This window comes from Vanacampus margaritifer, chromosome 1, assembly GCF_051991255.1.
Source record: "Vanacampus margaritifer isolate UIUO_Vmar chromosome 1, RoL_Vmar_1.0, whole genome shotgun sequence".
In the NCBI taxonomy this organism is placed as follows: domain Eukaryota; kingdom Metazoa; phylum Chordata; class Actinopteri; order Syngnathiformes; family Syngnathidae; genus Vanacampus; species Vanacampus margaritifer.
The window spans coordinates 44829002-44852435 of record NC_135432.1 but is presented as its reverse complement, the minus strand read 5'-3'; the positions used below and the strand labels follow the sequence as shown (position 1 = coordinate 44852435).

At 40.3% G+C, this 23434-nt stretch overlaps 1 protein-coding gene across 3 annotated transcripts in view; it reads left to right on the top strand.

The window, feature by feature from the left end:
- setd3 (SET domain containing 3, actin histidine methyltransferase) overlaps positions 1-19340 on the top strand; it is a 152560-nt gene extending 133220 nt beyond the window's left edge. For 2 of the 3 annotated variants that reach the window (XM_077555279.1, XM_077555280.1), the window contains 3 exons: positions 9729-9814; positions 18603-18760; positions 18854-19340. In XM_077555279.1, the coding sequence (XP_077411405.1) occupies positions 9729-9814; positions 18603-18760; positions 18854-19048 (439 nt within the window). In that variant the 3' untranslated portion in view covers positions 19049-19340. Of the gene's footprint in view, positions 1-9728; positions 9815-18602; positions 18761-18853 lie in introns of those variants that run through there. The other variant, XR_013290060.1, reaches the window with a different exon arrangement.
- The last annotated feature ends 4094 nt before the right edge of the window (positions 19341-23434 follow it).

Here is a 23434-nt window from a genome sequence, read left to right as displayed (position 1 = left end):
CATAACCCCGACTTTCAACTTAACAACCAACCGTTTTATTTAGCTGTGTGGGAGCAGAAAGGAATTACACATCTCCACCATCTCTTCTCAGATAATATGTTTATATCATATACATCCTTGCTCCAAAAATACAATATAAAAAACGGAATTTTTTTACATTATCTACAAGTTAAAAATATGATAAAGAAAAAAATTCCAACACTTCGGGGTACGCTCCAACCGCCTGTTTTAGCTAAAGATATTAACAAGCTTTCTCCGACAACAACAAAAAAACTTTCAAAAATATATAAGTTACTTTCATATACTGATAAAATGTCTTTACCCATCTCGAAATGGGAGACAGACTTAGCTATAGCACCGGAACCTGACTTTTGGATTCAAGTTTGTGAAAACGCATTTAAAATGACAAAACACACAAATTTACAACTTATCCAATATAAAATTATTCACAGAACATAAATTACTCAATATATGATGAAGAAAATGAGACTCTCAGACTCCGACATTTGTCTCCAATGCTTACAAAACACTACAGACACTTATGTTCATGCTTTATGGTTATGTACTCCGGTTATGTATTTCTGGACTAAAGTCTTAGAAAAACTTTCCGCTATTTTGGACTGTAGGATACCTTTATCTCCAAACTTGTGTTTGCTAGGTGACCTAACAACAACTGACTTACCACATAAACAATTTCAATCTACACTTGTAGCCCTTACTATCGCTAAAAAAACAATTCTTGTTAACTGGAAAAATAAACAAACTCTGAATATCGACCAATGGTCTAACCTCCTCATAAATCACATTTTAATGGAAAAAATATCTGCCTCAAATAAAAACCAAATATCAAAATTTATAGAAACATGGTCTACGTATATAGAATTTTTTAACCTAATTCCGATTACTTAATTCTGTCTGTTAGCGAGAGCCACTACATCGTGATAACTTACATTGATGTTTCTGCATTTGGCAATTTATTATTATATTATATTATTAGTATGGGATTTTTTTTAATGGGCTTTAGGTGAACTGATGAATACACACACGCACGCACGCACACACACACACACACGCACATACGCATACTCACCCACATACAAAAAAAAAATTATATATATATATATATATATATATATATATGTGTGTATATGTATATATATATCTATATGTATTTAAAAAAAAAAAACATTTATTAAATTTTTTTTAATTGATTTGTTGTTTTTTTTAAAAAAAAAAAAAAAAAAGGAGAGCAATGATGATGTCAAATCGAATGAACAATACTGAGCTCTCCCTGTAAAAAATAAAAATAAAAAATGTGACCAACTTCTACCCCCTGTGGCGTCGACCCAGACGGCGGCACGTCGCATAGAAAAATGACATTCATGGAACCCTGCAAGCCAGGACCCACACTACTCATTTCCTATAGGTAATTTAAAATACTTAGGCATAAAAATCTCACCTAAATTAACTGATTTAATTCATTTAAACTTTTCTCCACTTCTGGATAACATTTATAGTGACTTGGATTGCTGGAATAATCTTCTTATTTCTCTAATAGGTCGAATAGCCACCATTAAAATGAAAGTTTTACCCAAAATAAACTATTTTTTCTCAATGATTCCATTTAAACCTACGGCTAAATGGTTCCAGTTGTTGGACTCAGCCGTTACAAAATTTTACTGGAATAAAAAAAAAGCAAAGATTAGTCTATCTACTCTTCAGAAGAGTAAATCCAAAGGTGGTCTAGAGGCACCAAATTTTATGTACTACTATATAGCTAACCAGCTACAATATATGGTTGTATGGGCACAACCCAACAGAGACACTAACTGTTGGCTGGAACTAGAACAGAAGGATTGTAATAACCTCAGACTTCTAGATTTACTCTTTATTACAACATCGATTAAGCGACTTAATTGTTTTAAAAACCCAATGATTTCCGCCACCCTGACTGCCTGGTGGAAGGCACTAGAAATTACAAAAGCCCAAGTGGAGCCCTGTGGACTTTCTCCCCTATGGCATAACCCCAACTTTCAACTTAACAACCAACCGTTTTATTTAGGTGTGTGGGAGCAGAAAGGAATTACACATCTCCACCATCTCTTCTCAGATAATATGTTTATATCATATACATCCTTGCTCCAAAAATACAAAATAAAAAAACTGAAATTTTTTACATTATCTACGAAAAAAATTCCAACACTTCGGGGTACGCTCCAACCGCCTGTTTTAGCTGAACAAGCTTTCTCCGACAACAACAAAAAAACTTTCAAAAATATATAAGTTACTTTCATATACTGATAAAATGTCTTTACCCATCTCGAAATGGGAGACAGACTTGTCTATAGCACTGGAATCTGACTTTTGGATTCAAGTTTGTGAAAAAGCATTTAAAATGACAAAACACACAAATTTACAACTTATCCAATATAAAATTATTCACAGAACATACATTACTCAATATATGATGAAGAAAATGGGACTCTCAGACTCCGACATTTGTCTCCAATGTTTACAAAACACTACGGACACTTATGTTCTTGCTTTATGGTTATTTACTCCGGTTATGTATTTCTGGACTAAAGTCTTAGAAAAACTTTCCGCTATTTTGGACTGTAGATACCTTTATCTCCAAACTTGTGTTTGCTAGGTGACCTAACAACAACTGACTTACCACATAAACAATTTCAATCTACACTTGTAGCCCTTACTATCGCAAAAAAAACAATTCTTGTTAACTGGAAAAATAAACAAACTCTGAATATCGACCAATGGTCTAACCTCCTCATAAATCACATTTTAATGGAAAAAATATCTGCCTCAAATAAAAACCAAATATCAAAATTTATAGAAACATGGTCTACGTATATAGAATTTTTTAACCTAATTCTGGTTACTTAATTCTGCCTGTTAGCGAGAGCCACCACATTGTGATAACTTACATTGATGTTTCTACATTTGGCAATTTATTATTATATTATATTATTAGTATGGGATTTTTTTTAATAGGTTTTAGGTGAACTAATGAATACACACGCTCGCACGCACACACACACACGCACTTACACATACTCACCCACATACAAAAAAAAATATATATATATATATATATATATATAAAAAATTTAAAATAAAAAGGAGAGCAATGATGACATGTCAAATTGAATGAACAAGAGCTCTCCAGAGAAAAAAAATAAAATAAAATAAAAATGCCATGAAACATGATACCGCACCGACCCTGACTATTACGTACGTTCAGCGCTAGGTAGGGATAGGAATAAAAAAACGGCTCTTGTTGTGAACCGGCTCCCAGTGTTTTTAATTCCTTGGCATTGTTTGCCATTTTGGCTAACGATTCCCTTATCGGTTCCATGTGGGGACAAATGATGTCACCACGCGTGCAACAAACATGGTGCCACGCTCGAAAGTTTGTTGAAATCTTCCAAGAAAAGCTAACAACAGGGCAACTTGCAATATTTGCAAATTGGATATTTTGTCTAAGGGAGAAAATTCTACCACGATGCAAGAGCATTTGCACACACAGCATGCAATGACAGTCTGTTGTGTTTGTGAGCACTCTGGAGTCCGGAGGGATCAACACAGCAGCTGCGTTCAGGTACTAGTAGTAACTATATTAGCGCCAGTTTGCCTTTATGTGAAATGTGCCATTAGTTACCAACTTCTAACGTTAAAGTCTGCTTACAAGTGTAAATGCCGCGGCCCGTGAGTTTTTTTTTTTTAATCAGGGTTCATTCAAGGTTGCAAAACGTGCAAAGACGTACAGAATGAACTATGACTTCCAAACATTCTGATTATGCTCATAGGCAACTCACGGGAGTCACATACCAGTCTACTGGCTGCATCTGTTTTGACTGAGGAAGGGAGGAGTAGTTTTTGAGTGCTCATTTTATGTAAGTGTAAAATGGTACTGGAGTTAGACATTATTGTCACAAAATAATCTAGATTGTATTGTGTAAATTTCTACAGAAGATAATTAAAAAAAAATGTAGTTATGTTTATTTTCAAATCTTTTTTCTTTCTTTTTTTTCTGGGGACCCCATTGAGGAGTCCTCGAATGTGGACCTCTTAAAACTTCACTGTTGGATTTGTAAGGCCATGTTACTTTTAAACATGTCTCTTGTTTACAGATACAATTAAGACATAAAAAAGTGAATGCCAATCTATGTTTATTCACCCCAACAAAAAAAAAAGAATCGATAAAGAATCAAATCGTTAAGCAGAATCAAAAACAGAATCGGAAATCTTTTCAATTCCAATGCCTATTCAGCGCATGCGTGAAAAGTAATTCCACTCCATAGCATTGGCGGCGGTAGTCATTATTCCTAAAGGCAACCGGAAACCAAGCGTGTTTTGAGGGTGTTGTTAACCAAGTCGTTGGCCAGGTAACGTGTAAAAGTAATTAGATTTACTAATTACAAACAGTTGCTATACTTCTTAAATATAAAAGTAAATCCTACCTGCTATATCCAGTCGCGTCCACGTCATGCCATAGTTTTACTTTCATACCTTTGTCGGCATTCCCTTTAACGATAATATTATACAATGTTGGTCTCTCTTAAACCAAAGACACAAAGTCATCTTCCCGATCTTCAGTCCAGACAGACATTGTACGTTCAACTGCGGAGGGTAGAGTAGGATGACGATGCACAAAATGAGCAAGAAAAAATGGTCCAGGTTAGTATTACTCACAGCACAATATTGCTTTTATTGTCCATAGAGGGCATACAAAAAATTATAATAAATAAATAAAAGTACTTATGTATGGTTTGTTCGGATGTCACTGAACATTTTGAGTGGTGGAAAATAAAAAAAATATATTCATAAATGACTTCGTTATCACACTTACTAAGAGTATCCCAATTTTTTCTTTCTTTTCTTTTTTTTGAGAGAGCTCAGTATTGTTCATTCAGTAAATCTTACCGATTCGACTTAGAATCATTGCTCTCTCTCTCTCTTTTTTTTTCTTTTTTTCTTTTTTTTGTATGTGCGTGAGTGTGCATGTGTGTGTGAGTGTGAGTGTGTACTCATTAATTCACCTAAAACCTATTAAAAATCCCTTACCGTTCACCTAAACCAAATACTTCAGAATCCAGCTGGAGTCGTGAGGTTGTCGGGAGACCCAAGGAATGATCAAAGAAAAGAAAGGAAAGTGAAATCCAGCACCGATCAGACATCACTTACTACCCACCGGGTTACCAACCAGAATCTTTCACCAACCCCAGAAACATCTAAATTCTCACAAATTAGGGAGACTTTAAGAGACCGAAGGAAAGACTGAGGAAAGGAAAGAAGGATAGATGAAGCAGAGTGAGATCCACAGACATCAGCCTCCACCGATTCAACGACCACAGGAAGAAGCAGATTGTGTTTGAATTTCGGTTGATGCTGGTGTGGTGGATCTGACATGCATCAAAAACTCTACCAAAAATGGGAGCTGTCGACTCCGGCCAAGACAGAGCAAGCACAACCCCCAGGGCCCTCAGTCCACGACAGCGCCAAGGCACAACCCCCGGGCCCCGCAGGGGCCACCGGCCAGAGAGCAAACCCAGTATACAAATTTTGAACAAAATACCTTATGTGTCATCATTTTTTGGGGCGACCCAAGGGCTAGGTGGCGCTATATTTATAACTGACTATTGTCATAGAGATACCTTCAGGTCGTAACTATAAACATACAAGTGAAGTTTGAGATTTTTTGGAGCATGTACCGGGGAGTTATTACGTATCTTGTCTTTCATAGCAAAGGAAATATAAAACAAAAAATATGATGCCCCGCCGTCGTCATATAGTATTTAGAAAACTTGAGATTTTTTCTCCTGTTGATGGCCCAGGTCTTGACATGGTCCAGGCCAAGTTTGAAGTCAATTGGATCAAACGTGTAGGAGAAATGAGCAAGAGTATGCCCCCTGCAAATGTTCAAAAATTGGCAAAAAATGGTACATTCAAAAATCCGTACCTCACTTCCTGTTCATTTAAGCATATGGGTCGAGGATACTTTTTTGTAGGTCTTGGGCTCCCTCAAATACCAAAATGTTTTCGTAGATCTTACTTAAACGTACAACCGGGGCTGCTTCATAAAAAAATTCTAGGGGGCGCTAGTGAGTATTTTTTGTAAAAATCGCACATTACATGATTTGATGAAAATGAAAATTTTGCTCCTTTTGCCAGGCCAGATGTGAGTCCCAAGTTTCATTAGTTTCTGTGCATGTTTAGGCCCTAAAAATGGGCAAACAATACCTTGCCACGCCCTAATAATAATTATATGAACGAAAAACAATAGGGACCTCGGAGCGGTAGCTGCTCCGGCCCTAATAAGAGTTATACATTTTGGAAAGGCGGCAGACCCTGATTCTCTGCCTAACAAAATCTAAAAAATATTTGAATCGAAAATCAGAGCACCATTTCTCAAAATCTTTACAGAATCTCTACAAAAGGGGATACTTCTCCCTTTCCCTCAGATGTGCCCTGATGACTCTACTCCCAGAGGACCTCAGGATCTGTGCGGGCTGGTATGATAAAAAAGCAGGTCGGATAAATAAGATGGCCCAGGACCATGAAGACATTTACAAACTAATAAAAGCACCTTAAAATCAATCCTGAAGCACACAGGGAGGAAATGCAGCAATTTAAAAACTGGTGTAATGTGCTCCCGCCCTCTGGTCCCCGTCAGAACATGTGCGGCTGAATTCTGAAGTAGCCTTGGCTTGAAATATTCTCTTTGGGAAGACCAGAGAGCAGGTCATTACAGTAATCTAAAGGACAGGAAATAAAAGCAGTCATCAGCACCTCCGTGTTGGCCTGCGACAGAAACGTGCGGACTCTGGCAATGTTCTTAAGATGGTAAAAAACGATCTTTGCTACATAGGACTAAAACTAAGCTCATAGTCAAAAATGAGCTAAAGGAAATGTTCTGCCATCCTTGACTTAATTTTTAAAATACAATTTAAAAGTGTATCAATAGGCCCCATGTCATCAGGAGACATGGCAATATACGCAGGTCATTCAATAAATATAAATAAGGTGAATTTTTCGGTATAAAGACTTCTAATACAGATAGAAAATTACTTTTTTTTAATATATATTTCTGTTTTACTTCTTTTTCACATGGATTTAATTTATTTTGCAAATTAAAGAAAACCTTTAAACAAAGATTGCCGACCAAGAAGCATGCTCTAGGATTGAACAGCGGTCAGTTATGAAACAAGTTGACATTCATAGGAGAATGTCAACTGTGTTATGGTGCCACGTTTTAGCCGAAAAAAATGTCTACAAGTGGACTAAATTGTGTAAAGATGTTTGAAAGTGACAATGAAGCACAAAAGTGTTGTGAACGACTGGCTGAGACATCAGTCCAAAGATTTTTACGCTGAGGAAAGACGGAAGCTTGTGCACAGATGGGAAAAGTGTGTGTCAGTGCTAAGAGACTACGTTGGAAAAGAAAAAAAGTAAGCTTCTATGTGTATTAGAAGTCCTTATACCAAAAAATGCACTTTATTTATTGAATGACCCTCGTACAGCTGTGTATAGTCAGCGTAACTGTGGAAGTTGATGCTGTGTCTCCTGATGACATCCCCAAGGGGGAAGCATGTAAAGATAGTAGTAAGTAATAGGCCTAAATTTGAACCTTGGGGAACCTCACATTTAATTCCATTTGTTCCAGAGGAACATGTATCCATACTTACAAAGAAATATCAGTCTGTGAGATAGGAATAAAACCAGTTAAAAACAGTACCAGAGATGCCCACCAGGTTTCTAAGTCTGTTTAATAACTGACGTATCAACGGCAGCACTTAAATCCAGTAGCACCAAGACTTAATTTTTTTCAGGTCTCCATTACACCTGATCCATCCATCCATTTTCTTACCCGCTTGTCCTCACAAGGGTCGCGGGGGGCGCTGGAGCCTTTCCCAGCTGGCTTCGGGCAGTAGGCGGGGTACACCCTTAACTGGTTGCCAGCCAATCGCAGGGCACACAGAGACGAACAACCATCCACACTCACAATCACACCAATGGACAACTTGGAGAGTTTAATTAACCTGACATGCATGTCTTTGGAATGTGGGAGGAAACCGGAGTACCCGGAGAAAACCCACGCAAGCACGGGGAGTACATGCAGACTCCACCTAGGAAGGCCAAAGCCCGGACTCGATCTCACGTCCTCTGCACTGGGAGGCGGACGTGCTAACCAGTCTTCCACCGTGACGCTCACTGATGTAATTAATTTAAAATCTTTAAAAGTGCTGTCTCGATCCTTTATGGTTCATTCATCCTAAAACCAGACTGACATTTCTCTAAAATATTATTTGTATCTAAGAAAGAATTTAATGGATGACAACTATTTTTTCTAAAATCTTGCGGTAAGTTAGATACAGGTTGGTAATTATAAAAAAAAAAAAAAAAAACTTGGGTTCAAATTGCTCTTCTTCAGAAGGGGCTTCACCACTGCCGTTTTAAAGGCGGCAGAAAAGACACCCGTTTGAAGAGAGCAATTGAAAATGTTTAATATTTGTTCCTCAAAAAATGTCTTTAGAAGTGATGTGGGAATTGGGTCTAAAAGGCACGTTGTTGGGCTGACCTGGGAGAAAACTCGACCAAGTGTCCTTGCACCAACTAGGGCAAAACTTTCCAGTGTTTCCTCAGGTAGAAGCTAAAAGACTGGCCCTAATACCATCAATTTTACTTCTGAAGTTGTCTGCAAAGCCCTCACAAAAATGGGGTTTCGATTGTTATGAATTTTTTAAGCCAAATTACTGAAAATGCGCAAAACGGACATGCGACTTATGCCCGTTTCCATCTGTTCGTCTTTTGCATATATTGAGAGGGGACTCCGCCGCTGTAGGTCGCGGTATACACTACGTATATAGATGTGATCCACCAATTTAAAAGAAGAAGAACAGGAAGCGACTGCAACGTACGATGACGTCGTATGAGTTTGCTTTTTATAATTCTTGATAAACCGTAGCAATGGACCTGCAACATTTTGTAAATTGCCCACCTGTATAAATAAGCACAAAATATGTTTTGAAATTATTCAATAAATGCAGTGTGACTCTCACTTGCTCACTCATGCGACGGTATATAATATAATGTAGCAATTGTTCACCAATTTCTGTAGTCCTTGATGAAAGAAGACTGATTATCTTCTGTGTTTAGTCAAAATAAGACATTTACAAACATCTGTTTTTACTGTACTTTAGAAAACAATGACTAAACCGCTAACATTAGTACTACATCAATCCACTTGTCTTTTTTTGTATCACTATACTGTATGAATACAAAGTACAAAATAAACACCCATAACTGGTTAATAAACAGTAATCAGGGGGGTGGATACTTTTGTAATACGCTTTCATGCAAAATCAACGTGTTTACGATTAGTCAATTAATTGATTGAATAATCCATTGAGTATTTGATTCTAAAAATATTCGATAGTGACAGCACTACTCACCATACAAAAAAACCCCAGACGAAATTAACAGAAATACAGACAGCGAAAACACTGACAGGACCTGTCGGAATATGGCATGATGGCACATTTCCAAGCACTACAAGAATATTAGGATGTGGATGTGTTTTAGATTTAGACTTCTTTGACAGACATAATTAGATAAGTGACTTGAGCTAGACTGTTAAATCAATGTAACCTTTCTATTTGGTATGGCCTATTAATAATTATATTAAATCTGATTTATTTTGTTATTTATAGGTCTTGTGTCTATGCTCTGCACTCAAATGGATCCCCAGTGTCAGCACAGCTACTAGCTTTTTTGAGAGTCTTCTGCATGACAGAGGGTAAGACACACACAACATGGAACATTCTGGTTCATTTTGGTTTTGGTGTTTAGGAATGGCATAGTCTGGGTTTTTTCTGCAATTTGGCTCGTGTGCTTTTTTTTTTTGTGAATCGCCTCAAAAATAAAAGTGGAAATCTGCAATTAAAGCACATCTCGTTCATTTCATTTGAAATCCAGTGTCGTGGTGTTTAGAATGTGAATTAAAGAGATGACTAACTCAGTAACAGCGTTAGCTTTTACTAAGAACGCTGGAATGACAACCAGGGCCTTTTCCCGCTGGGCCTGGGGTTCGGGTGTGCCGCCCGTCCCCCGGTGCCCCCATCTCCCCTTCTGCCCCCGGTGTTCCGTCCCTCCACGCGGAGGGAGGTGGGGTGGGCGCGGGTGCCCTCTCCGCTCCGTTGCCCGGGATCTGGGGGGCAGGGGCTGGGGTTGGGCGGGGGGGATTGTGGTTGGTTGGGGGGGTGGTGGTGCGGTTGGCTGTGTGTGTGTGGGGGGGGGTGGCTGCAGTGCTGTCCCGTCCTGCTGCGTTGGGTTGGGGGGCGCTCCTGCTCCTGGGTTTGCTCTCCGGCCGGTGGCCCCTGCGGGGCCCGGGGGTCGTCCTTTGGTGCTGCCGCGGCCAGGGGGGCCCTGAGGTGTTGCGCTTGCTCTGTCCTGGCAGGGGTCGACGGCTCCCCTCTTTGGTGGAGATTTTCATGCATGCCAGATCCACCACACCAGCATCTATCGAAACTCAGACACAATCTGCTTCTTCCTCAGGTCATTGAATCGGTGGAGGCTGGTGTCTGTGGATCTCACTCTGCTTCGTCTGTCCTTCCTTCCTTTCCTCAGTCTCTCCTTTGGTCTCTTGAGGTCTCCCTGATTTGTTGGAATTTAGATGTCTCTGGGGTTGGTGAAGGACTCTGGTTGGTGGCCTGGTGGGTTGTGTCTGGTCGGTGCTGGATTTCACTTTCCTTTCTTTTCTTTGGTCCTTCCTCGGGTCTCCTGACGGCATCACGGCTCTGGCTGGAAGTGTTTGATTTAGGTGAACGGTATGGGATTTTTTAATAGGTTTTAGGTGAACTAATGAATACACACACACTCGCACGCACATACACCTACTCAGCCACATACAAAAAAAGAGAGCAATGATGATGTCAAATCGGTGAAATTACCAAATGAACAATACTGATCTCTCCAGAAAAAAAAAAAGATGACTAAGGTTGCGTACTTACGACTTAGGGCATGAGCAGAGCTCATTCACACATTATGTAGAGGGAGTAATAACAAGATAAACATTACTCTATCCATGTTAGATATGAATTATGACATATTTGTCATATGTCCATCAAGTAAGACTTCCATCCATCCATTGTCCAAACCGGTTAGTCCTCACAATAGTTGAGGGGGAGGGTTGTAGCGTATCGCATCGGGCAGTAGGCGAGGTACACCCTGAACTGATTGCCAGCCAATTGCAGCAAATAAGACTTATTTAATAATTTCATATTATAGTAGTATAATTGTAATTTGATCTGAGAGTTGTTTTCCAACCTGTGGAGCCAAGCCACTTATTTTGTGGTTATTATACACGGTACTGAGGGGAGTTGTAATTTCCTCAACAACTTCTGGGGGCACCACATTTACTTTGCTTGTTTGTAGAAGCAAAATAAACGATACAAATCCTATTATCAAGTATTCATAATCTGAAGTTGCTGGAGTTCTTTGCTTTCATAAGAGAATTACTAATCCACTCAGAAAACTCAAACGATTCGGCAGAAATTGAATTTCTAGACAACAAATGTATTTAGTAAACACACATATATCAGTCACAGTCTAACCTATTAATGAAACGGAATAAAAATGTGAATCAAAGATAAAAAGAAAACTTAACCTAACTAAGATTTAAAAATAAAAATAGGTAGATGGGGGATAAAGATGAAAACGTTCGACCTGTCAATTCTTTTATTAGTAGTATATGGTTAGATTGCAATACAGGTGCAACTCACGGACTGGTTCAGTCGAGCGTCGATCCTCGGTTGAATGCTGAAATGCTGCACCAGGTCTCCGGTTAGTGGCGAGGTGCACGCGCGGTGTGGAGGCTGCGGCAGGTCCTTGGCCAGAGCACGTCCAGCTGGAATGCTGCCCGGGAGTCTCTGGCTGCCGGTCGGTGATGCACGCGCGGCGTGGAGGTCACGGCAGGTCCTTGTGTGAGCGCTTCGGGGCGCCTTGGACTCACGGCTGGAACAGACACGGACGCCTTGGGGACGCGCGGGATCTTTGCAGTCCTTGCTTGATGCGCACCTTGGGGCGCGCGTTGTGGCTCAAAGGCAGAAGCCGTGTGGTCACCCTCAGCGACCCCTTTTCTCTTGATGATTAGGAAAAGTTCATGGTGCCATACGTGAGGTGGAGAGAGGGTGAAGGAGTTGCAGGAACGGGAGAGTCCTTGAGCAGTTCATAGGGAGAAGGAGTGGGGAAGAGAGTGCCAGGAAAAGAGAGCCCTTGAGCAGTTCATGGGGAAGAGAGTTCAGGAAAAGAGTTCCAGGAAGAGAGAGAAGTTCCTTTGCGCGCTGATTTTAAAAACTGTGTCACGGGGGGGCCAGGCCGTAGCCCCACCCCTTCCGTGCGCATGAAGCAGACTTGGTCGACTGAGACCAAGCTTTTGGGATAGTATTTGATAATTTTTTTGATCAGAATTGACAAGCCAGATGCTTCATTTACCATTCTGAACACATTTCAAACATTATCGCGATCATAAAGTTATTGAATCCGCTAAGCTTACTAATTAGCTAAACTTAGGTGGCTACAGAAATTACACACATCATTCGTTTGAGATAGACAATACAGGTTGTGTACAAAGATAAACAACAGGAGTTACTTGTTGTCAGTCAAGTACATAGAGTCCGTGTATGTCCCGAATTATGTAGGCTTCAGAATAATTAGGAGCGGCAGGATTCTTGAGGATGACCGATAGTGACCGCTGGAGGGCACTGTTGTACCATACAACTTCCAAGGGGCATTGTTTCCCAAAAAAAAACCACATGGCTAATTCCTGTGGATAGGCCAGACCTTAAAAGATGGTCTGGGAATTGCTTATCAGACAGGATTTCAGGTCTGTCGGAGTTGTGATATGCATTTCCTAGGGGTTATAAAACGAAGTCCAGTCCCTGCTGGGGGGAAACTCAAAAACTCCTTTTGAACTGAAAACACAGAGTTAAGACACGCACACACATTCCCCAGGGGGAAATGTTTAAAAAGGCACTTAAAATAGAAAAAAAATTGAGGGTGACGGGCAATATTCGTGCAAAGAAATTTATTTATTTTTATACGTTGGTGAATGTGCCGATTTTAAGTGCGCCTCACCGTGTCCCGCTCCAAATAGCTGCACCGCACGCATCCGTGCCCGCCGATGCGTACTACTGTACATTGACTATAAAGTGCAATTGGACCGCCAGAAAATGTCCGTTGCTCACCCCGCGTTTGGTGTTTAATGTACCATTCGCCAACACGTCTCTGATTTCTGTGGTGTGGACGCATTAAAATTTATATTGTGCTCTGTTAAAATGCCCGTGTTAAATAGGCCTAAATATTTCACAATAATATTATAATTTTAATAATTGTAATAAATGCAATGATAATTTTTAAAAATGCATTATTTTTTTTCAGCGTTTCAGTTTTCGGACAAGCATTTCTCCTTTTACGGCAACCCAAATAATCGCTACATATATGTGTATATATATATATATATATATGTATATATATATATATATATATGTATATATATATATATATATATATATATATGTGTGTGTGTAATGTGTGTGTGTGTATATATATATATATATATATATATATATATATACATATATATGTGTAAATGTGTGTGTGTGTGTATGTATATATATATATATATATTTGTGTATATGTATATATGTGTGTGTGTGTGTATATATATATATATATATATATATATGTGTGTGTATATGTATATATGTGTGTGTGTGTGTGTATATATATATATATATATATATATATATGTGTGTGTATATGTATATATGTGTGTGTGTGTGTTAGTGTGTGTGTGTATATATATATATATATATATATGTGTGTGTGTGTGTGTGTATATATATATATGTGTGTGTATATATATATATGTGTGTGTGTATATATATATATATATATATATGTATGTAGCGATTATTTGGGTTGCCGTAATGGCTAACGAGAAATTTACACGGTACTGAGGGGAGTTGTAATTTCCTCAACAACCTCTGAGGGCACCACGTTTACTTTGCTTGTTTGTAGAAGCAAAATAAACAATAAAAATCCTATTATCAAGTATTCATAATCTGAAGCTACTTTAGTTAATCATGGAGTTATTTGCTTTAATAAGAGAATTACTAATCCACTCAGTAAACACAAATGATTTGGCAGAAATTGAATTTCTAGACAACAAATTGATTTAGTGTAAACACACACATATCAGTCAAAGCCTAACCTATTAATGAAACGGAATACAAAAATGTGAATCAAAGATAAAATGAAAACATGCAACCTAACAAACTAAGATAAAAAGGGAATAAAAAAGGTAAATGGGGAATAGAAATGGAAGCGTTTTGACCTGTTAAATCATTTTATATTTGAATTAAACGTTGCGCCAGTGGTATATGGTCAGATTGCAATGAAAGCGCACTTACGGCTGGTTCAGGTTCACGGGAGAGAGAGGGACTCGGCGAGCATCGATCCTCAGTTGAAAAAAACTCAGTTGGAGGCGATCTGGACGGTTGGCGCACGCACAGCTGGAATGCTGCACTGGAGTCTCTGGCTGAGGGTGATGGGCGCACGACTGAGATGCCGCAGTCCGTTGGTTTGGATGCTGCGGTACGTCTCGGGCGCACGGCTGGAACAGAAATGGGATGCTGACGCGCAGCGGCTCGGTGCCAATAGCCGTCGTGGAACCGAGACGGCAGGCACTGCGTGATTCAGAGAGCGGAAGGTAGGTGGGTAGGCTCTCGGCAGGAACAGACACGCACGTTTTGGGACGTGCAGTGTGGTTTTGAGTCGTTGCGTGATGCGTGCTTTGGGGCGCGCGGCGTGGCTCAAGTCCGAGGCTTAAGTCCAAGGCTCAAGGAAGGAAGCCACGTGGTAGTTCTCGGCGTGTTCGGCAACCACGTCTCTTGTGATGGTCAGGAGAAGTTCATGGGGTAAGAAGAGCGAAGAGGGAGAATAGCGAAAAAGAGAGGCGAAGAAGAGGGGGAAGTTCCTTTGCGCGCTGGCTTTTAAACTGGTGTCCTGCCTCTTCCGTGCGCTTGAAGCAGACTTGGTCGACTGAAACCAAGCTTTTGGGATAGCATTTGATAATTTTTTTGATCAGAATTGACAAGCCAGATGCTTCATTTATCATTCTGAACACATTTCAAACGCAGACCTCTTTTGCTGCATCTGGGACAATGTGCATGCTTCAACAATCAGAAGAAAAGTCAATTGACAAGGCTTTCATGGAAGGTTTGCTAGGTAGAAGCCTCTGCTCACAAAAAAGATCAAAGCTGCCCATCTCAACTTTGCCAGAGAGTACCTGGACAAACCTAAAGCTTTTTCGAAGTCCCTTCTGTTGGAAGATGAGTCCAAAATTGAACTGTTTGGTCACAACTAAAAAAAGTCATGTTTGGTGAAAACTCAACACTGCATACCAGCAAAAGAACCTTCTCCCGACAGTTAACTCTTTGACTGCCAGACGTTTTCAGAAAAGGGATGCCGTCAGTGCCAGCTGATTTAAGCATTTTGACTGATCTTTCAAGGTCCACAGAAAATTTTGTGTTAAGACTATGGAAACACACATACTACCAAATGAAAGATTGGACTCTCATCTTTCATCAGGAAAAAAAGTTTGTTTCTACCTTATTCCGTTTTTCAGTAATCAACAATAGAAAATGGTTAGTTTCACCCAAATGCTCTGTTTTGAAACAAAATACGGAGAAATCAAGCTTTTTGTGAAACGATATTATTTCATGCACTCTAGTGAATTTGACACCTTTTTTTTCCATGAATGATACCACAAACACCTAAACAGTGCTTTGCTTCTGTAAAACACTACCACCAACAATGAAAAAGTGTTTTTTGATAGCAAAATACGTTTATTTACATTCAACAGTGTAACAATTTGACAAAACAATTTGACAAAACAATTTCGCAAACTATTTACAAATGTGTGCAACCGTGGTACTATTTACAATTGTGTGGATGTTTCAAATACAGTTTTTCTTTTTGTAACACTCCCCTGCGTGCAAGGAGACGCAGCAGGATTTGCACAACAGATTAGTTTCACTGCGATTGCAGACGCTACACTTTTTTGCTGGCTTTTTTTTCCGGGGAATAGCAAGTATATACCGCAGTGTGTGCTTGGCCATGTTGCCATCAAGTCTACTCTCAGGATCATGATACAGTGACGTTACGGTGGTGTTACGTCTGGCTTCCTCATTGTCCTTCAGTTCCTATACCGGGTGGTTGATCCATCTTATCCGCTCCATTCATGGTGGCATCGTAGTCCATAACCAGTGTCTTCTCCGTGATCAGACTGTACCCACTCCTCCGATGAATATGCATTGAACTCGGGGTACTCTTCATCGTCCGATTGAACGTCCGCCTTTGCAGAAGTGTTCGGTTGTGAGTCTACAACGTTTAGTTTAGTTGTGAGAGCCAAGATGAACTTTTTATTGCTTTAAATGCGTTGTCAGCCCAAATTGTACACTTTAGGTGAAACTGCAAAAAACTTCAAAATAAACATCAGAGAAGCACAGACTTCCCTCTTCCCAGCCACTTCAACCAGCTCCTCCAAGGATCCCAAGGCGTTTCCAGGCCAGCCGAGAGACATAGTCTCCCCAGCGAGTCTTGGCTGGGTCGTCCCCGGGGCCTCCCGCCGGTGGGACGTGCCCGGAACACCTCTCCAGGGAGGTGTCCAGGAGGCATCCGAACCAGATGCCCGAGCCCTCACTGAAAACAAATCCAACTTACTGCGGACCAAACTCTGACACCGGCCGTGCAGGGACTGAATAGCCCGTATCAAGGGGCTCGGTACCCCATATTCCCGAAGCACCCCCCAAAGGGCTTCCCGAGGGATACGGTCGAGTGCCTTCTCCAAATCTACAAAACACATGTAGACTAGTTGGGCGAACTCCCAAGCACCCTCAAGGTCCCTGCCGTGGGTGTAGAGCTGGTCCACTGTTCCACGGCCGGACGAAAACCACACTGTTCCTCCTGAATCCGAGATTCGACTTCCCGACTGACCCTCCTGTCCAGCACCCCTGAATAGACCTTACCAGGGAGACTGAGGAGTTTGATCCCACTATAGTTGGAACCGTCCCCTTCTTAAAAAGGAGGACCACCACCCCGGTCTGCCAATCCAGAGGCACTGCCCCCGATGTCCACGTGATGTTGTAGAGGCGTGTCAACCACGACAGCCCCACAACATCCAGAGCCTTTAGGAACTCCGGGTGGATATCATCCATTCCCGAGGCCCTGCCACTGAGGACCTTTCCAACCACCTCCGTGACTTCGACCCCACAGATAGGAGAGCCCACCTCAGAGTCCCCAGATCCTGCGTCCTCAAAGGAGGACGTGTCGGTAGAATCTCATCTCCACTATACACAGTGTTAATGGTGCACTGCTTTCCTCTCCTGAGACGCCAGATGGTGGATCAGAATTTCCTCAAAGCCATCCGGAAGTCGTTTTCCATGGCTTCACTGGTAAGGGATGCTGTCAGGCTGAAGAAGGAATCCTATCGAGCCTTTTTGGCCAACCGGTACCTGTCAGCTGCCTCCGGAGTCCCACAGGCCAAAAAGGCTCGATAGGACTCCTTCTTCAGCCTGACAGCATCCCTTACCGCTGGTGTCCACCAGCGGGTTTGAGGATAGCCGCCACGACAGGCACCGGCCACCTTACGGCCACAGCTCCGATCAGCCACTTCAACAATGGAGGCGCGGAACATAGCCCACTCTGACTCAATGTCTCCCGCCTCCCCCAGGACAAGGGAGAAGTTATGCCGAAGGTGGGCATTAAAACTTTTTGTGATTCCGCTAGACGTTCCCAGCAAACAAACCCTCACAATATGTTTAGGTCTGCCAGGTCTGGCATCTTCCCCCACCATCGGAGCCAACACACAACCAGGTGGTGATCAGTTGACAGCTGCGCCCCTCTCTTCACCTGAGCGGCCGCAAATTCGATGACACGACTACGAAGTCTATCATCGAACTGTGGCCTAGGGTATCCTGGTACCAAGTGCACATATGAACACCCCTCTGTTTGAACATGGTGTTCGTTATGGACAATCCGTGACGAGCACAGAAGTCCAACAAAACACCACTTGGGTTCTGATCGGGGCTCTTACAGGTGGTGAGCCCATATTTTTGGGTCTACTGGTCCTTATTTTCTTCTTTATAGTACTGTATTACAAGAGGAGAACGAGGGCCACAATACATTATTATGCTACATGTGCCCCCCAATTTTCGTAGCCGTAAGTCGAACATGCCGGGACAGAGTTCCATTAAGAATTTTTACAAAAACAATATGGACCTTGCAGCGAAAACAATAGGGACCTTGCATCAATCGCTGCTCTGGCCTGGGGGGAAAAAAAAACTTTGATTTTGGCCTGAAAGAAGAAGCTGTAGTACCTGAAGTGAACCCCTGCTATCTCAGGGTGTACATGCTAACTCACCCACAGAAAAGGGGAGATTTAAACCTTCTTGCTGCTGAGTCAGGAGTGCTAATTTTAATAGTAGTTTTACTCTTGGACTTCTGGTTTTGTTTTATTACAGAAGAACTGCAAGACTACCTTGTAGGAGACTCCATCAATAAGATCTTAAACCTGAACTGTCCTGATTACCCTGTTAGCTGGGAGAATGAAATCAAATTGTGGACATTCCTGGAGACTCGAGTCACTCTGCTGCTCAAGAACTATAAGACTACATCTGAGGTTAGAATTTGATTGTTTAATTATGCATTTAAGGGTACCTTTTGTTCATAGAATGTCCTTGTCTATTGATCATTTCTGCTTTATGTATTTAAGGAGGACATCATCATGCTACAGCAACCAGATCTATCGGCTCATGGTCGTGTGGCAATCCAGCTCCGACTAGCTGAAAAGCAGATCCTGTTGAAATCGCTGGCCAGTGGACAAGCCAATAGTGTGCATTTAAAAAAGAAAAAGGCAGCTGGCATGCCTTTGCCTTGCTGTGACAATGATGGCACGGTGGTCATGTGAGAATACTAATAGCATAGCTTCCGACCATGTTGCACAAGGTGGCAACGTTTGGGCAGGGCAAGTATTATGAGTTGGACAAATACCGTATCTCTGAATGGGGAGACTGTGTGCAAGCTTGAGATTAAGGCAAATCAATTCCCATGGCAAGAATAGAGATTTTGAATAGCAATAATGATGATACATTTTATAATTTGTGACCAAGAACGATAAACAATTGAAAAATAAAGTTGTGAAGTGTAAATCTAAGTTTTATTCACATTGAGTGAATAAATTCCACTATACTTTAACAGTTCTTGTTATTTTTTGTTGCAATTTATTTGGTGAACTCAACTCAACTTTATTCATATAGCGCATTAACAACAGCTCCAGCTGTAACAAAGCACTTTACAGAACACACAACATATCGCATTAACATATACTGTAAAGTTTCTGGTGGGAACTTCTACTGGTTCTTGGATCTTAATGCTCACTATATTATACTAACAGTAATGACCAGAATACTGCATGTTCTCAGTTTAACTATTTACAGTTTACTTAATATATATGGATTTGTTTTATAGCTGGTAATTCCATGTTATTTTTTTAACATTTGGTGAGCTTTGCAGCTGTGTTGGGCGAGTGCTCCGGGAATTTCCTCAAAGTTAAGTTGTTTGAGTAATTTACCCTTGTTGAAAAGTTAACTTTGAGCATCTAACCATGCCAGGAAGTAAGAAAGACAAAGACAAGGAGGCTAAAGACCTGTAGAAAAATAGTGGATGCCACAATGTGACGTCTCGGTGTGAACATGACTATAGCATGGAGTGCGAACTGTTTGCTAACAACGAAGGAAAGAGATCTTTTGATGAAGTTGAATCACAGCCGGCAACTCAGACGAAAGACCAACCAAAAAGTTGTCTAAAATGAGGCCGAAAAGATATCTGGATAAACAAGAGACCGATAACCTTACTTAACACAGATTATAAGATTCTTTCTGGAGTTATTGCTGCAAGATTGAAAAATGGTGTGGCCTCCATAATTAGTGAGACTCAAGCAGGCTTTTTGAAGGGCAGGTCAATTCATAATAATATTAGAATAGTACTGGATTTTCTGTAATATATACATTTGGTTCAGGATGAGGGAGTTATTTTATTTTTAGACTTTCAGAAGGCCTTTGATTTAGTTGAACATCCATTTATTTTGAGAACTTAGTTATTTTGGGTTTGGAGATAAATGTATTGACCTTATTTTTATGCTGTATAATAACATCAATAGCTCTGTAGCTTTAGGTCATGGCACTTGCTCAAGATTTGAGATTAAAAGAGGCATACGTCAAAGTTGTGGCAGTTCACCACTTCTTATTATGGCATCTGAAATGTTATCTATTCTAATCAAGAATGGCCCTATTAAGGATGGATGTGATGAATAGAAAGATAGTCATAAGTCAGCTGGCGGATAACACAACCTTACTTAAAATTTAAAAAAAAAATGAGAATCAATTTCCCTAAGCATTTGAAAACATGAATCTCTTTTCAAAGGCTTCTGGATTGAAATTAAATTAGATAAATGTGAGTTGTTGACGTTGCATGACTGCCCTCCACAGTCCATTTATGGAATTACAGTTAAGGAAGTTAAATCCTTGCATATTAGTATTTCTAAGGAAAATTCTGTAATGGAAAGCAAACATTTTGGAAACAATATAGATAAGTGTAAGTCAATGCTTAACAGATGGCTGCAGACAGACATTAGGATTTTTGGGAGGGTACTCTTGTCCAAAACAGAGAGCTTTTCTCGTTTAATTTACCCAGCCTGTTTGCTACCCGTTAGAAATAAAATGATTAAGGCAATTAATAGTTTAAATTTTAAGTTTATATGGCGGAATAAATGCCAGTATATCAAGGAAAGTTGATGTGGTTAAATGTTATGAGGAAAGTGGAGTGAATGCTATTGATTTTGAAGTGATGAATGGGGTTTTGAAATTGAAGTGGCTAATTGGCTTTATTAAAAATAAACAATCCTTTTGGAACATTGTCTCCTATGTGATTTTTCAGGAAATGGGTGGCATAGATTTTTTTTTTTAGATGCGATTTTGACAACAGAGCATTACCAATGCAGCGCTCTGATTTCTATCAACAGGTCCTCCTTTACTGGAAGCTAATTTTCAAACATAATTTTACACCTCATTACATGCCAGTATGGCACAATCGGTATATCTTGTGCAATAGGTAATCAGTTTATATAGAGGGATGGAGGACTCGAGGAGTCTGGGCAGTTGCTCACTTTCTGGATGATAATGGGATTCTGTTGAAATATGAGGATTTTAGTGAGAAATATAATTTGCAGTGTTCTGTTAAAGAATACAAAAAGATAATAAAAGCCATTCCATTGCCTTTAATAACAATGTTTAGAGAAGACACATTGCGGTCTAAAATTTCCGATGGACAAAGACAGCTCTGCATACAGGTGTTGATTTATTTGATGATAAAATTACTAACTAGAAAAATTCCCGTGGAAATTTTGAATGGGACTGCTGACTCTTGTAAATGAGCTGAACAGTTTAAAATTTAAACCACTGGAATTGCTTAAGAAATGTGGAAGTTAACCATAATCAACATCAACTAAAAATATCTCACTGTCCCTTTAAGAAAAATGCACTTTCACGCACACACATTTGACTTTGTAAATGAGCTGAACAGTTTAAAATTTAAACGACTGGAATCGCTCAAGAAATGTGGAAGTTAACCATAATCAACATCAACACATTTTTTGACTTGGAGCCGTCACGCGCCCCACATTCCATTGAGATTGTATGAGAGACGCACCCCTTGAACAAAAGCCTCTCACGACTTTACGGTTCAAGATACAGATTCAAGAAATGGCTCGTTAGAACGGCAAGGGTTTGGGGAACACGAGCATGTTCTCATTCTTTTAATCGGATGAAAAATGACCAAATGAGAGCAGGTTGAAAACTTATGATCAGTGATGTGATTTTTCCGCTAATTCGCGGAATTCCGTTTTTTTACCCCCCCCCCCCCCCAAAAAAAAAAACTCGGATTTTTTATTTTTTTTTGTAGTTCATTGTGTATGCACATGACTCCGACAGATAACATCTTCTGCTATAACAAAGACATTTGTGGTATGCTCTAATATGAGTTACTTTTCATTTGGTCATGATACAATTATTTGTTCATGAAATTTGAACTCTTCAACATTATTTATGTGTTAACTTAGTAATCACATTAGTTAGATATGATGATATTCTCAGTGATAGTTTTTAAAAGCAAAGGCAGTCCAATGTTTTTGAATGTGACTGATTTTGAGTTGACTAAAACTGCCATTTTATATGGGATAGTTCAATATACATTGAAAATTTATGCTGTTGTTTTGTCTATTTCTTTGTCATCTGAGTGCATTGAAAGTACTTAAAAACACGGAAAACCCATGAGCTCCGGGGGGCCTTGTCCCCCCACCAGGGCACTGCCCTGGACCTAGCTGGGTGCCAGCGGCCCCCAGACCCCCGGCTAAATTTTCAGATAATTTCACTTTGGTCAAATCACATCCCTGTATGATTTATCAGAAATGAAGAGAGGAAGGCGCCTGAATTTAACATGGAAGAGATAGGCGAGTTGGTCCGATTTTTCCGAGCTTAAAGTGAAAATAAAGGTACTAAATTACACCTTAGCCAAATAAAAGTTAGTTTGTCTGAAAGAAGACACTCGTGACTACAAAATGTGAGAATTTGACGTCTAGTGAGAAAAGATTGTGGCCATGGTGACGACTTGAAGTGAAACTTTTGCAAATAGAAGTAGACTTTTCTTTTTTCCCGCCACTCTAAAGTTAATTGCTCCACTCTGGCACTTGCAATACACAACAATGGGAGAAGGCTATTTGTCTGCTGTTTGCTCACTGTCTTTGAACCCGCACAGAGGGGAGAGCTTACATTCCTTAAAAAAGATTTCTAAAATTCGTATCGGTCGGATAACTTATGCGTGCGCAGCGTGTCTTGGAAAAAGGTGCTTGATGTGTGATTTTGTCTTTCCATTTCCCATTCATTCCTATGGCACTTTTGGGGGTAGTTTTTGGGGTATTGCGTCGCCATGGTAAGTGGGAATTCCTAGAAAAATAATGCCGCACCGAGTCAGATCGAGCCGCATCGTTTGATACCTCATTTGTCCCGGTGCGATCTACGGTACGGGCCGCATTTTTGCGGAAAAATCCGTGGAAGATTAAAAAATAACTAGAAAAATTCCCGCGGAAATTTTGAATGGGACTGCTGACTCTTGTAAATGAGCTGAACAGTTTAAAATTCAAACCACTGGAATCGCTCAAGAAATGTGGAAGTTAACCATAATCAACATCAACTAAAAATATCTCACTGTCCCTTTAAGAAAAATGCACTTTCACGCACAC